At 37.6% G+C, this 14,148-nt stretch overlaps 1 protein-coding gene across 3 annotated transcripts in view; it reads right to left on the bottom strand.

Moving 5' to 3' along the window:
• The window catches only part of anos1b (anosmin 1b), a 55,819-nt gene that overhangs the window by 22,744 nt on the left and 18,927 nt on the right, over window positions 1-14,148 (bottom strand). For all 3 annotated transcript variants that reach the window (XM_042007097.1, XM_042007096.1, XM_042007095.1), the window contains exons 3-4: window positions 2,119-2,181; window positions 1,274-1,481 (exon numbers count right to left, since the gene is read on the bottom strand). In XM_042007097.1, coding sequence (XP_041863031.1) covers window positions 1,274-1,481; window positions 2,119-2,181 — 271 coding nt within the window. The remainder of the gene's footprint in view (window positions 1-1,273; window positions 1,482-2,118; window positions 2,182-14,148) is intronic.

Here is a 14,148-nt window from a genome sequence, read left to right as displayed (position 1 = left end):
TAAGGAAATGAGTGTGTTTCACAGACCTGGAAGTGTGTTAAAGATTTTGCTGGATCATTTTGTTGAGATTGTTGTAATAATCTACTTGACCAGTTGATGTCAGTCATTTTTACACACTGTTCCTTTAAGTCAGGGATGTCCATTTCCGGTCCCCGGGAACCACTGTCCAGCAGGTTTTAGTGTTCCCTGCTTTAACACACCTGACTTAGATTTATGGGTCATTAACAGGCTTGGGCAGAAAACGAAAACAAGCTGTTGAAGAGATCCAACTAAAACCTACAGGACGACAGCCTTTTAGGGCCAACATTGGACGTCTCTGTTTTAAGTGTTTTTAATTTAATAACATTTGTTAACCTCTTGAAAGCCCCTTGGCTGATCATCAGCTGTTTTCTATACAACTTTGCTTTGTACACAGGTTTTATGTATAACCATTGGTAAGCTAAGATTCTTGTGGTGCCATTGATGTATTTTACAATATAATTAATTAACTGTAGCAGCTATAATTAATGCCAACAGTATCTCAGTGACAAGGGTCCCTACATTATACTTCTATAAAACATTTATCCAAAAAGAAACATTTTTAGGTTTAATCCTTTACTCTACTCTTGCACATGTGTACATGTTCCACTCTATATAGTGATTTAGCACTCAGTGTATAGACACTCACATGTAAGTCACTTTGGATAAAAGTGTCTGCTAAATGAATAAATCTTAAAGTAAATGTAAATATTCCAACTGGTTGCCGCTGCATCAACTTGCTAAATTAAAAATAGAAATGTCACTCTGTATTGTATTTGTGTTGAATTACTGTAGCAGCCAGATCTTAACCACATATAAGGCAGCTAAACCTCAGTGGGAGCACTCTGGGACTTGAGATGCAGTCAAGCAGGCAGTATGCAGAGATCTTTATTGCATTAAAATTTCATTTGAATCTTTTGCGAGACACTTTTGATCAAAGCAATTCACAATAAGCATGTTCCAAACACTATAGTTACCAGAGCTAGATGTCATGACAAATATTGGAAGTGTACTCTTCCCAAATGAACAAAAAGCATGTTCAGTGCTTTTCATAATAAGCATCAGCAGTGAGTTTGAGCATATCACCTAACAGAGCTCTTGTCTAAAATAACAAAACTCTAATCAAGTCATTTTAAAACACAATTTATTCCTAATCAGTATCATCTGGGCAGAACAGCCCAGTGTCTTACTTAATCAGATATTTAAAAAACTGGTTTCTTCAAGCCCCAAACAGCTGCCAAGGAATTGTCTTTACCTTTATATAAGTTGGCAGGAGCTTGACAAGTGTATCCGCAGCCATTAAAGCAGCACTTCCTGGAGGACGGGCAATGTTGGTCGGATGAGCAGCTCTCCACGCAGGCTGCAGCGAATCCTGTGGCTCGCTGAGGCGGGGGGCAGTCTCCCTGACGAGACAACCTCAGCGAGGCCAGGAACTCCCTGCTTGTCACACACTCTGTCTGCTTCTGAGAAAGGCAGAAAGCACAGTGGGGGGGGTATTATTATAATTATTACAGTCTACACACTGCAGAAATACTATGCAACATATAAGAATACACACAAGGCCATAAAAAAAGATTCAGGAGGGGTGAAAGTGTTTCCTTTGGTGACCTCAAGCTTTAGTCTGAAAGGTTGTGTGCAAGTGTGTATATTTGTGCGTTTCTGAGTATGTGCACATGGCTGCAGCTCAGCAAGATGTAAACACAAACTTAAACTAATAGCTCTAAATTACCCTGTGGTCCTAACCAGCCAGCCAGTCAGCCATTCAGACTGTAACATGCTTCAGCTATTGTGATGAAAAACTAATCTATCTGAAAACCGCAGCAACTGGCTCTACAAATAATCATTTAGGGCCACACACAAACACAAAATACACATGAAAAATGTTGCCACTCTCTCATGTGTACTGCAAAAAAAACTTTTAAAATGTTATTTGTGACACATAAATAGCTTGCTTAAAACACACAGACACACTCATTCATTTTAATGCCATGGAAACATCTTCATTATGCCAACAAAAGCACATTTCTAGAGCAGGAATGACAATGCCACCAAGGCTGCTGTAACTTTCACAAAAAAAACACAATGTATTTTCCGTCTTACCTCGCATGACTTTGAAGAAAGCACCTTTTTCGTTTCCCACAGTTCTTTGCATGGCTGAAGGCACTGTGCATAAAATAGAAGCAAACAATAAAAATCATCAGAAACTGGGTTTTACACTTTCATCCCAGCTGACTGCATTATCATATCTGAGTAAATTAGCACAAGCAATAAAAAGCTGAGATCAGCAGCCGCCTTAAATAACTCGCAAACTGATTTTATTTATCATCACTTTCCCAAAATAAATAGACAAACACACATTCTAAAACTCTTCACTCAAAAACACATAAAAAGTGTATTTCCGAGAACAAATAGCGATGCACTATATATAAGATTTGAAGCGACAGATCTCAATGCTGAAGCCAGACAAACTCTCAAAAGAAACACACACACTCCCAAAGCACACACTCATCTGGTTTGCCACCTCAGTGAACTGGTGAATGATGGCTCTTACCAAATTAAAACCAGACAACATATAAAAACAGCGGTTTCACCCTCAACCTCTTCTCTCTCCACCCTCCTCCTTTTCTCTGCCTGTCTGTCTCTCTCAGTTTCTCCTTGCGCCTGGCTTCAATCATTTCTCCAATCTATTCCATCCCACTGTTTCCAGAAGTAGAAACTTTTTTTTAAAGCATAAAAAAATTAATCTGTGAAACAACAAATAGACTAACGGTGGATGAAATTGGCCAAAATGACAGGTAGCCAGGGTTGTTTGTAAAAGACTCATCTGGACACTGGTGGGTGTAATTTGTATATAATATTACTGTATTGATCAAGAACCATTCAAAATAATCAACTAAAATGACGTATCATTGAACATATAAAGTACTTCAAACAGAACCCACTCAAGTGTTTGGTTGCTTAACCTGTTGGGCATAAAAGGAACTCTGAAAATTGTTTAATGTTGTACATATAGTTAATTTGAAGTCATGGAAAACAAAGTTTGGCAATGCTCAACCCAAAATCCCTCCGCTAAGTATGAAGCCCATTTATCTCAGGCTTGAAACGTGGCTGTACGTTAGTAGTTCATTTCTCCACAGGGGAAAAAAAGCTGCAGTCAGTTAAGATTGATAGTTTACAATGGAATTACAGAAAAATATGCAGAACTCTATTCAGCCATAAGTATATGCCAACATGTTCTGATAGCCATGTTTTTTTTTACTAAAATATTTCTGTAGTCCTCACAGTTCTCACACGTGTCAGTTCATGAGCAGACGGTTCAATAATTTACAGTTAAGTCAGTTGCTCTCGTTAATCATTTGAGAGTATATTTACTGATTTTTCTGTTCTTGCTTTATAAATAACTTATTAAAATGCACTCACTGGTAAATTATAACAATTTATACATTATGATAGAAACAGAGGCACTGTAATGTAAAAACAAAATAAGTGTCATGTACAGTATTTCTCAATTGCTAAAACACTGAGCCTCATTTGCTACGCTAAATTGCCAGAAACCTAAACACTGGTCATAAATCAGACCCCCTGTGGCCAAAACCTTCAGCACGTTTCACCTTGTTAGACACTACTTACGAACACATTTCCATTATGATGCACCTGTGGTGCAAAATGGTAAACACATGCAACACACCTTGATCACAATTAAAGCACAAGTGTCAGTGACTGAACAAGGACTCAGAATTTATTATATATATATATATATATATATACACAGTATCATACAGTATGTTTGCATGTGAGGAAGTTCTATAAATTTTTATTTGATGTTCTTTTACAGAAATGGGCAGGTTTTTGTTTGGCTTGTCATTCAGCCTAGTGTGAACATTAAAGCTTATTTCTACAACTTCTGAGCAATGTGTTTTTTATTTTTCTTTGTAGTGTGTACTAACTGCTCAGTAGTTTTCTACATGTTGACATACTTGGGGAATGAACTGACAACTGTGTTTGGCTATGAGCTCAGATAAAACAGTTTTGAGGTGATATCCACATCTGCAGCAATTGTCAGAAGTTTTGTGAAAGCAGTTTGAATTGTGGGTTTAGTGTTCAAAGAGAAAATTAGAGCATATTTCAAAATAGTGTTTTAGCAGTCGAGAAATACTGTAATTTGACCCAATGGTCTCTGATCTCATGGCCCTGAGGGTCCCATTTTGATAATTAATAACATAATGAAAAATAGCCCATTTAACCACTTCATGTGCACGAACTGGTTCGGGTAACTAGAGCTGTCACTTCTGTCACCATCACCATAATCGTTTTTATCCAGCTCTTTAAAAAGAGTTAAGCAAAGCAAAACTTAATTTTCTGCTGTTTGAAAGAGCAGCAGACTGGTGGATTATTGATGACATCAAATCTCTTTACGAGAAGAGTTTTACTGCCACACAATGTTTATTTCAAGGTGCCTCACTATCATTAAAGTAACTGAAATCTGGTAAGCATTTGTTGACATTAACTTTAAGGAGCTAATTTCAAAGGAAAACATCACAACACTGTTGTGGGAATTTAAGCCTAATCAAAAAGGAGATCTCATTAAATTGTAAGAGCCGATTTAATGGATTTGCAGCAGAAAGTTCGCAGTCAGAAATGCTAATAAAGCTAATCTGAAAAAATCATCTTCACAACCCCGGCCTAAACCAGCTCCTCGTTTCGAATAAAAGGAAAAATAAATACTAAAATACAAAAACACATCAGTTAAGTTACTACCAGACATACAGGCATACTTATGATTAGAATAGAAGAGGTTTTTCACTTGTCACGACCCCAATACCATCATTAGAAAGCGAGAAAAAAACAAAACAAAAGCGGAACCATAAATAGTCCTATATACGTGACTTTATACAATTATACAGTAGCCTATAATAACAGTAACAACAACGTCAATGTTAACAAAACAGGAATTTAGTGAGACAAATAATCACTTTGGTTGCTAGAACAATTCTTCCACACAATCTCTTAATTTCATATATTTTCAAGGATTTAAAAGAAACTGACATTTACTCCACATTTTTTTATGAAAACCAAATGATAAACTGGTACAATTTTAGTTCATGTTTGAGTTGTATGTTTGAGCCAGGATAGGGCTGATATTCTTCTTAGGAAGTTTGTGTATTATTATATCATAACTAGGCCAAGGCTATCAAAAGGTGACATAAGCAATAAAATGATTAACTCAAACAAACAACTTTATTTATTCCCAAAGGGGATAAGTAAATCATTACAGCAATCAATTTTTATGACAAATACTCTCAATTAAAATGTAATAATCCAAACAACCTGATCTGTAAAATACTAATAATACAAATAAGACACAATTCTATCCATCCCACAACTTCCTACCTGTTTTATGCATTTCAGGGTCACAGGGTGGTTGATGCATTTACATGTTTACACTCGCTGGCCACTTTTGCCTTCAAAGCTGTCTAAATTCATCATAGCATAGATTCAACAAGGTGAATTCCTTGTTGACATTCTTCAAGATGGGTAAATTACAATCAAGAACAACTGGTTAGCAAAAATAGATAGGCTGTTTAAACGATGCTCAACTGGTACTGTGGAGTCCAAATTGTTTAAAAAAATATCCCCCACACCATTGCACCACCACCAGTGGTTACTTGAGTTACTTGTATTCTTCTTGAACCAATCTGACCTGTTTGACCTGTGACCTATGACAAGGCCTTTTGGTCCAGACAGCTGCTGCTCAGTGGATATCTTCTCTTTTGAACCATGATCTGTAAATCCTAGATGGTTGTGTCTGAAAATCTCAGTAGATCAACAGTTTCTGAAGTACTCAAACCAGCTTATCGCCAATCAACAACAATCCCACATTAAATGTAATTTTTCTACCCATTCTGATGCTCAGTTTGAACTTCAGTAAGTAATCATGACCATGTCTAAATGCATACATGCATTGAGTTGCATTTTGTTTTCAAAATCTCAATTCCTACTGAGATTTTGAAGCATGGAGAAGCCAAGTCCCAGCCAGCCATTTATCATACGTCTTCTACACTGTCTCTCTTTGTCTCAGTTGATCTAATCTGAAGAAAAAGCGTACAGACAAGAACATACTGAATAAACACAGACGATAAAATATAATATGCTGCACTACCCAACCCAAGAGCCTCCATTAATTATAATTATTATTATAAACATTTTTTTTTTTTTTTTTTTGTGTGTATCGCTGTTTTTTGAGTATGGAGTCCTTAATATTTCCCTCGACCATTAAAATTTGAAGACTTTAAAATTTTGATGAATCAAACTGACTCCAGTCTTCATTTTTCATGAAGAGTCAAAGTGCAAACTTCTTACTATTCACCACAAAAATCACTTGCTCACTTTATTAAGAAGTTTGATTTTAAGTTATTTTCTCCTTTTCTATTTTGCTGGTTAACGATGTTTTCTTGTAAACATCTGGATATGAGAACACACATAGTATATAACACATAGTTGTAACCAGAGCTTGAAGTGTGATGTGATTCTTCACAGAGATCCTAAGAGTCTCATCACTCGATCACGTGATGCTGACATGTCAAAATCTCCCTGAAAGCACCTCACTAACACGAGCAAACATATCTTCACCATTTATATTCAACACAGCTTGCTGTGTATTCCCACCTACTAGTCAATAACATAAATGTTTGAAATTTTATTCTAATTGACTTTAATTATTCCATCCTTTTGGTTTTTCCTATTCTATAATTCTTCTTTCTTTGTTTTTATTATTTTATCTTCACATACATTTTCTTCTCTTCAGCTTCTGTGGTAACTCTTCACCTCTGCTATGTTTGATTAACAGTTCTCTTCTATTCTAAGATTCATTGGTGTGTGTGTGTTTATATAATGACAAATACTCTCAATAATGCAGCAAGTGAGTGTAGCCAGTAAAGTCATAAGATGGGCAAGTAGTACTTAATTAGATAATATATGGGGCAGCCAGGCATTTACATTGACAAAAATAGACCCAGTGCTTAGCCATCAACAATGGTAATAAACCATTAAGCCCCACTACTAAACTATTGCAGATTTTTGTGCATTGATGCCCCTTGGAGTTCTCTCGAACAAGTAAAAGCCAGTGCGATGTTTTGCTCCGTTACTTTCTCTTTTTCGCCACTTCCTCTGATAATGTCTCCCTGGGCTGAATCAGCCATGTTGCACATTCAAAACCAGTATGTCACTGGCGAATGAGTCATGCCATGAAGGAAAACCCAGCAGTCTCATGATGCCCCGGTCTGGGAAAAAAGTGGTGAAGTGTGGTTTCTCTGTCTCAGGATGCTGAAGGGAAACAACATCTCCAGGAAAGTCCATAATGAATGTCAGTGTGCCATCAAAACAAGTCAGAAGCACAGGCTTTCATGGTAGAAAAGTTATGTAGTGTTGCTTTAAAGTCACCTCTTCATTTGCATTACAAAGTGGCTATATCTGTCCTTTATATCCAGACTATGATTCTGAACAGTTTGATACAATATGCACATTTTGTTCCTGGTAAATTATTTTACCAATCTATAATTGAACCTTTTGAGTAAATTAGGTATTCATTACTATATATTGATAAAAGAGGGTTGAAGAAGGTGTGAGAAGAAATATGCTAGGCGAAGTAACATGGATGGATTTAAGCTGAAAATGTTAATGGTATGTAAAAGTTACTCACCTCACACACTTAAATATCACTTATTGTAATAAATCCCTACAAAGTAAAATTTTTGCATTTCTAAGAGGTGCTGAGAGACAGACGCTGTTGGACCTGAAGGCGACTTGATGAGTTATGCATGTGAAAAAGAGCACAACTGTGGTCAGAGGTCGGCAATGTTACTGTTTAACACACCAACACATGGAACAAAAGAGCCTAGATAAATTACTTTCTTCGTCTCTATGTGTGCACAATTTGCAGAGGAGTTCCTCAGATATCCCTAAAATAATTAATCACACAAATGTACACACCTTGTCTCTTAGCCTCCCTTTGGTCTCTCCTGCTGTTTTATGGCCTCACCTGCCACATTCAGCAACAGGGAGAAGAAGAAATGTGAGTGGACTGTGGGAAGGGGGGAGTGTGAGTGTCAGTTGAAAAGGAGAGAGGAGATGAAAGGCAAACGGTGAAACAGGTCCAGGGAAAATGGAGGATATGAGTTAGATACAGACAGCCACCAGATGTGCTCATTCTCCATAGACAGTCACTACATCTGTGGATGCAATGGGAAAAACTACTTCTCTTTATGTATATCTTCAGCTACTCAACAGCTGGTAAGAGTTGATTTGTTCTGTTGGGATAGCTTTCTACAATTCATCTCCTATTAAGAACTTTTCACATTTTCTTTTATCAGCTGTTTTATTTCTTTTAGAAGTCAAGAATCTTATCCTCGTTATGTTTTCTAATGCCAAACAATCTCCAGCAAAATATGATCAAGGGGCCCATGTAGTAAAATGTATGAATGATACCCAGAAGAATATGGGCAAACAAGTAAAGTCCATGCATTCATTTTCTACACCCTCTTAATCCAATTCAGCATTGCAGGGGAACTGGAGCCTACCCCAGCTACCCTGGACAAGCTACCAGTCCATTATAGGGCCAACACAGAGACAAATGAGACAAACAATCATCCACGCCCCCCTGTGGGCTGCCCTCCACTGGTGGCCCTAGCTAGTCGCATATTTTAATTAGCTATTTAGCTTTTAGCCTTTTTGTCTTGGAATAGAAATTGTGATTTGATTTAATTTGAATATTTAGATTTTTCTATTAAATATTTAACCTGCACCCACGTTTGTCTCTTCAACAGCCTGTCCCCTTATGTTTCCTGGGGTCCTACACCCCAGTTAGCAGTGTTAGTCATCAAAATTCAGCAATTTTAAATAAAGCATTAATAAGTTTAACATTCTATATTTAAATTTTTTTACTATACCACTTATTGTACAGTACCACTTTGCCACACTAACACGCATGTTTTTCTTGACTGTGGGATAATGCTGGAGTACTGGAAGAGAACCCACACACTGGGATAACACGCAAACTTTACACAGAAAAGCCTCAACCTTCTTGCAGTGAGTCGACAGTGCTAACCATATTACCACCACACAGCCAATCCACCAAGTAAACCACCATAGAGGTTAACTATTATAACAAAATATTCATATTAAACATCTGGATTGATGCCTTGTTAAAATAACTGAAAGTACAGTTACAACCCTCACTGCAAAAAAGTTGGGATGCTTTGAGTAAAGCACAAGGGAGAAACGGAATACATGTTTGAGATATGCAGTGTAACATGTCGTCCCATCCAAACCAAATCTTTGTCAGGAGCTTTGCATATCTCAGCAATACTATACTAAAACTCATTCAGCTTCTATTATTTCAGCTTGACTTCTTATTCGGGAACTTACTTGTGGACTGGCCTGTCTGCAGTCCAACTAAAAACTTTTGGAATGTCACAGAATGCAAAATATGGCAATATGGCAACTATATATTTAAAAAACAAAAACAAAAAGAAACAAAGCTAATCTATTGCAATACTTTGACAAAGATGAAAAAATGACCAGCAAATAAAAGAATGAGAGAAGAAAGTCAACAAAAATAAAGGTTTGAAGATTAGTTGTTGAGGTTCAGCAATGTAGATGGTAATGCTTTAATGTAACAATGAGGCCAAAATGGAAAAACTTCATTTTGGAAAGGCATCACAGTTTTAAGTCTGGCTTTAGAAAAGCTGAAAAACTGACAGGTGAAGGACATTCTTTAAACTGCATGAACTGTGATTTTGTTTTGTTTTTTTCTTCACTTTGAATTAAATTTAATTAAAACAATGACAATAGCCTCAGAGTTCTAACATGAATGATGTACATGATGTAGAGCAGAATCCCACCTACTGTTGTAAGTAATGCAAAACTGTGTGCAGAACAACTCTTTGGCAATGAATGATGAAGAGAGGATGATAGCAGGAAGAGCAACAGTGACTTGATACCTCTGCTCCTTTGTTCAGTTTCTTGTTGGACATCCTGCTGTCTTACACACCTGGTACACATTACTACATCTACTTTGGGGGTATGTGTGTGTGATCTGAAAGTGTACAAGAAGGAGAAAGAGATAAAAGAGGGAGGTGAATGGATGGAAGAACTGAGAGAGGGTTGTAGTTCAGGTTTTGTGAGTGTTTTCACTAGAAAGAGTGCACTGATGATGTGACGCAAACCATATGTGTGAGGGCAACATCTGCTTGGTTTGTGTGTCTTCATTAGAGACATCATCTTCTGATTTAACAAAAGAACATTTACAGTAGATGTTTACCACCTCACATCAGAAAAAGTTAGCACAATATGAAACATGTAAATGTAAGTAAACCTTGTCCGGAGACAGCATAGACTGCTCTGGGCTAGGAGTCATCTGGAATGGGCAGCACACAATAGAAATGTGTACTGCGTCAGATTAATCAGTCTCCCAGATGTTTTTGGAAGAATTTGTTGCTGTGTACCAGGACCTGGGATAATATGTGGCTGGATCAGTGCCTTCAGCAAAGCTCGACACTTCTGTGATGGTATTGTTATAAGTTCACTGAGAATTTAGAGCAGCATATGTTGCCATCTTTTTTTCAGGGACTTTGATGCTTTTCTAACCAAGGTAACACATTATGCACACATTAGAAAGGCATTACTGCAGGTGGACCAGTTGCACCTGAAATGCTTAACTGATTCATATCAGTGAGACAGAGAGTTCCCTTAAGTGTCACGAGAAGTATGACAAAATTACTAAGTGGTAAAAGTATTACTGATCCTAGTTATTTTGTTATGTGGTGCAGGTCTGACATACACAGAATCATGTATAACAAATTAAGCTGAGGCAAAAAGTGAAGCAAGTAGTCTAAAGTATTATTGAATAACTTTATTCTTACATGTTTTAAGCTCCTCAAGAGACAACATTAAGAAATTACATTAAATCTTTCACCATTAAACATTCTGTGTGGGTGGATGGGTGTGTGACTGTGAGCAATTACACTGACTATGTGTTACACATGCAAAAATCCAAAGAGAACAACTTTGAGCTTAGGGAAAACAAGTACAGTATGTGTCCCAAAAAAGTCTCTGTCAAAGGTTAGCCAGCATGCCACAAGCCTGAACATTTTATAAGGTCACGTGCTGGAAAACAGATTCAAACAAAGTCATATCTAGTAAAATCTGCTCCACTGACACCTCTAGAACTAGGTAAACAAAAGATGAATGCAGCTTTGAAGAAAAATAAAAGTCTAAAATCAAACTGTACATGAGTTGTTACTACCACAAAAAAGATTCACTCCACCTTTGTATCTCCTGCATATGTATCTGTCTGATGTTGAAAAGTGGTCCGGACCAGGACTGAGAACTGAAATGTACAGTATCAATCAATAATTTGATGTCAGCTTTTTAAAGATGCAGTTGTTATGAAATATATCAGATAAATGCATACAGGATTTTTGCGACCAACAATGGTAACAACATCCTGGACAATAGTGAACTGACAAACTGATCAACCATGTCAAACAATCTGTCTCTTTCTAGTTTACCACAGGCTGCCTCTGGGATCTGCAGTTAAACAAGTGTAGAATAGAGCAAAATAGAAGCTACATTAGTCTATGAAACAAAAATAAAGTGGTCTGTGCCGAGAATATAATGCTCCCAAGGTGAATAATCAATTAAAAAAATACTACTTTGACATCTCCAATATACTCTGTTAACAAATACACACACACTGAGAGCATAAAACACTGCTGGACTTCCTCTGCTGTACAATTCATTATTTTGATTAATCCAGGCAATTATGGCTGAGGACTTGGACATGTGCGTTTCTGTTTTAAGTTATTTTGATTGGCCTACTATAAGGTCTTTTACAAATTGGGCTGTATCCACTTTCAACAGACTATAAAACAGTAAGAATTAACAATTTCGCTATACAAACAAGAGACACTGCACATATCTGGGCAGTATCAGGCTGTCTGAGAGGAAACTTATTACTTATAAAGCTTCAGTCTCTGCTGGTCAGTTTTAGAGGCCGTTACTGGAAATCAGTATAGTGCTACACTACTATTCTTTAATGTAGGATGGCAAGAAATAAAGCCATGGCCACAGAGTTTATACATAGTACTAAACTTGTAAAGATTTTCTGTACAAATAGCAGGATTAGCAGGAGTAGAAGTAGAGGAAAGGAAGAGACGTAAGGGAAGAACATGTATAGGTTGGTTAAAGGTCAAATGAACTGTGTGTTTTTGTGGTTTTTGTTTGAGGTTGTGGGGGGGTTATACATAGCTGAAAGTAGATGTGTGATGTTTCACTTAGTGTGGTATCCCCTGCAACGATATGTTAGTGGAGGTTTCAGAGGGGAGTGTGCTTTTGGCTGCTGTTGACATTAACCCCTGCTGACCCCATTATAAATCCATACACACACTACTGAAATACGTGCTGTGAAGCTTTTACCGTGCCTGTCTCCACATCTTCCTTTATTCAACTGTCATGTGAATTTGTAGCAAAGCTTGAAAATGTTGTAAGACATAAAATATGACTCAGGTGTTTCCAGCTGGGTTGAAGGTTTTAGATGGATCTGACTTTGAACCTGAACAGGGAGTTCAGGAAAGAGGACCTAGACCAAGTCTTTCAAGAAGAAACTGATACTGAGTGAGATCAGACTAGTAAGTGAAAGGTCACTGTGACCAGATATTTAACAGATCACTATGGAAAATGTATTCATTAGTTTGGTGGTCATTGCAAGAAGCTTCTCTATAACTAACAAAACAATCACTTTCATCAAAATAGAGCCAGTGTGTCTGTATTTGCAGTGGGAGAAATGGTCTAAAACACCAACAGTAACACCCACAAAGCTGTAAGAAGCTGAAACAGCTTCAAACAGCTAAGTTCAAAACTAAAAACCAAGCCAGAAATCTGGGAGTTGTCATGGACTCAGACCTGAATTTTAGCAGTTATATTAAGACAGTTGTGAAGTCAGCCTATTGTCACAAAGAACATATCAAGGATTAAAGGACTGATGACTCAGCAGGATTTAGAAAAACTTGTCCATGCATTTATTTTTAGTAGACTGGACTACTGTAATGCTGTCCTCACAGGTCGCCCTAAAAAATCCATCAGACAGCTGCAGTTAGTCCAGAACTCTGCTGCTTGAGTCCTCACTAAGATGAAGAAAGTGGATCATATGACTCCATTCCTCCGATCTTTACACCGGCTTCCTGTCTGCCAAAGAACTGACTTCAAATCTCGCTGTTAGTTTACAAAGACCTGAATGGTTAAAAGACAGTCATGATCTTCTGGTTTGTTTTGAACCAACCAGATACCTCAGGTCATCAGGGTCAAATCTACTTCTGTTCCCAGACTCAGAACTAAACGTGGAGAGGCAGCGTTCAGCTTTTATGCTCCTCACATGTGGAACAAACTCCCAGAAAATATACTGGTCAACACTGACCCCGCGGTTTCGGTGTTATTGCTCCATTTGCTGCTTCAAGCAACAGATACCCAAGCCAGACAGACAAAAGTGTCCATCTGTCTGCGTATTCGTCTTCTGCATCGAGCATAAATTAGCCTTTAGACACACTATATATCTTTACCTGGTTTACCTGGTTACCTGGTAAATGGTCTGTATTTCTATAGTGCTTTACAGTACCTGGAATGATACCCAAAGCGCTTTACATTATACACCACATTCACCCATTCACACACTGATGGTGGAAGCTGCCAGGAGGATTGAACCGGCAGCCCTCAGGCTACAAGACAACCACTCTACCCACTGAGCCACGCCACACAAATTCATAATTAATGAGAAAATATACTATAGCTATAACTTGAACATGTTAGCATGAGTGGTCCAGCTCATTACTTAATTCCTAACTGAGTGTCGAACTTTGAACTATCCATCCTGCAGGTGGATCTTCCCTGGATGCCACAATCTAAAAAAAGGAAGGATGCTTTGTAAAATTTTCAAGGTGATTTAAAATGTCTCTTTACTGACTATAAACATGAGTTGGTAGTTACACAATGTGAATAGACTTTGAAAAAAGTCACATTGATAAAACACCTGCCTCTGCAGTGACCATTTCAATAGTTTCTTTACCCTGAGAAAACTCG

The sequence above is a fragment of the Melanotaenia boesemani genome, chromosome 14 (assembly GCF_017639745.1).
Source record: "Melanotaenia boesemani isolate fMelBoe1 chromosome 14, fMelBoe1.pri, whole genome shotgun sequence".
Classification (NCBI taxonomy): domain Eukaryota; kingdom Metazoa; phylum Chordata; class Actinopteri; order Atheriniformes; family Melanotaeniidae; genus Melanotaenia; species Melanotaenia boesemani.
The sequence above is the reverse complement of the archived record's forward strand: the minus strand, read 5'-3'. Positions and strand labels throughout refer to the sequence as shown.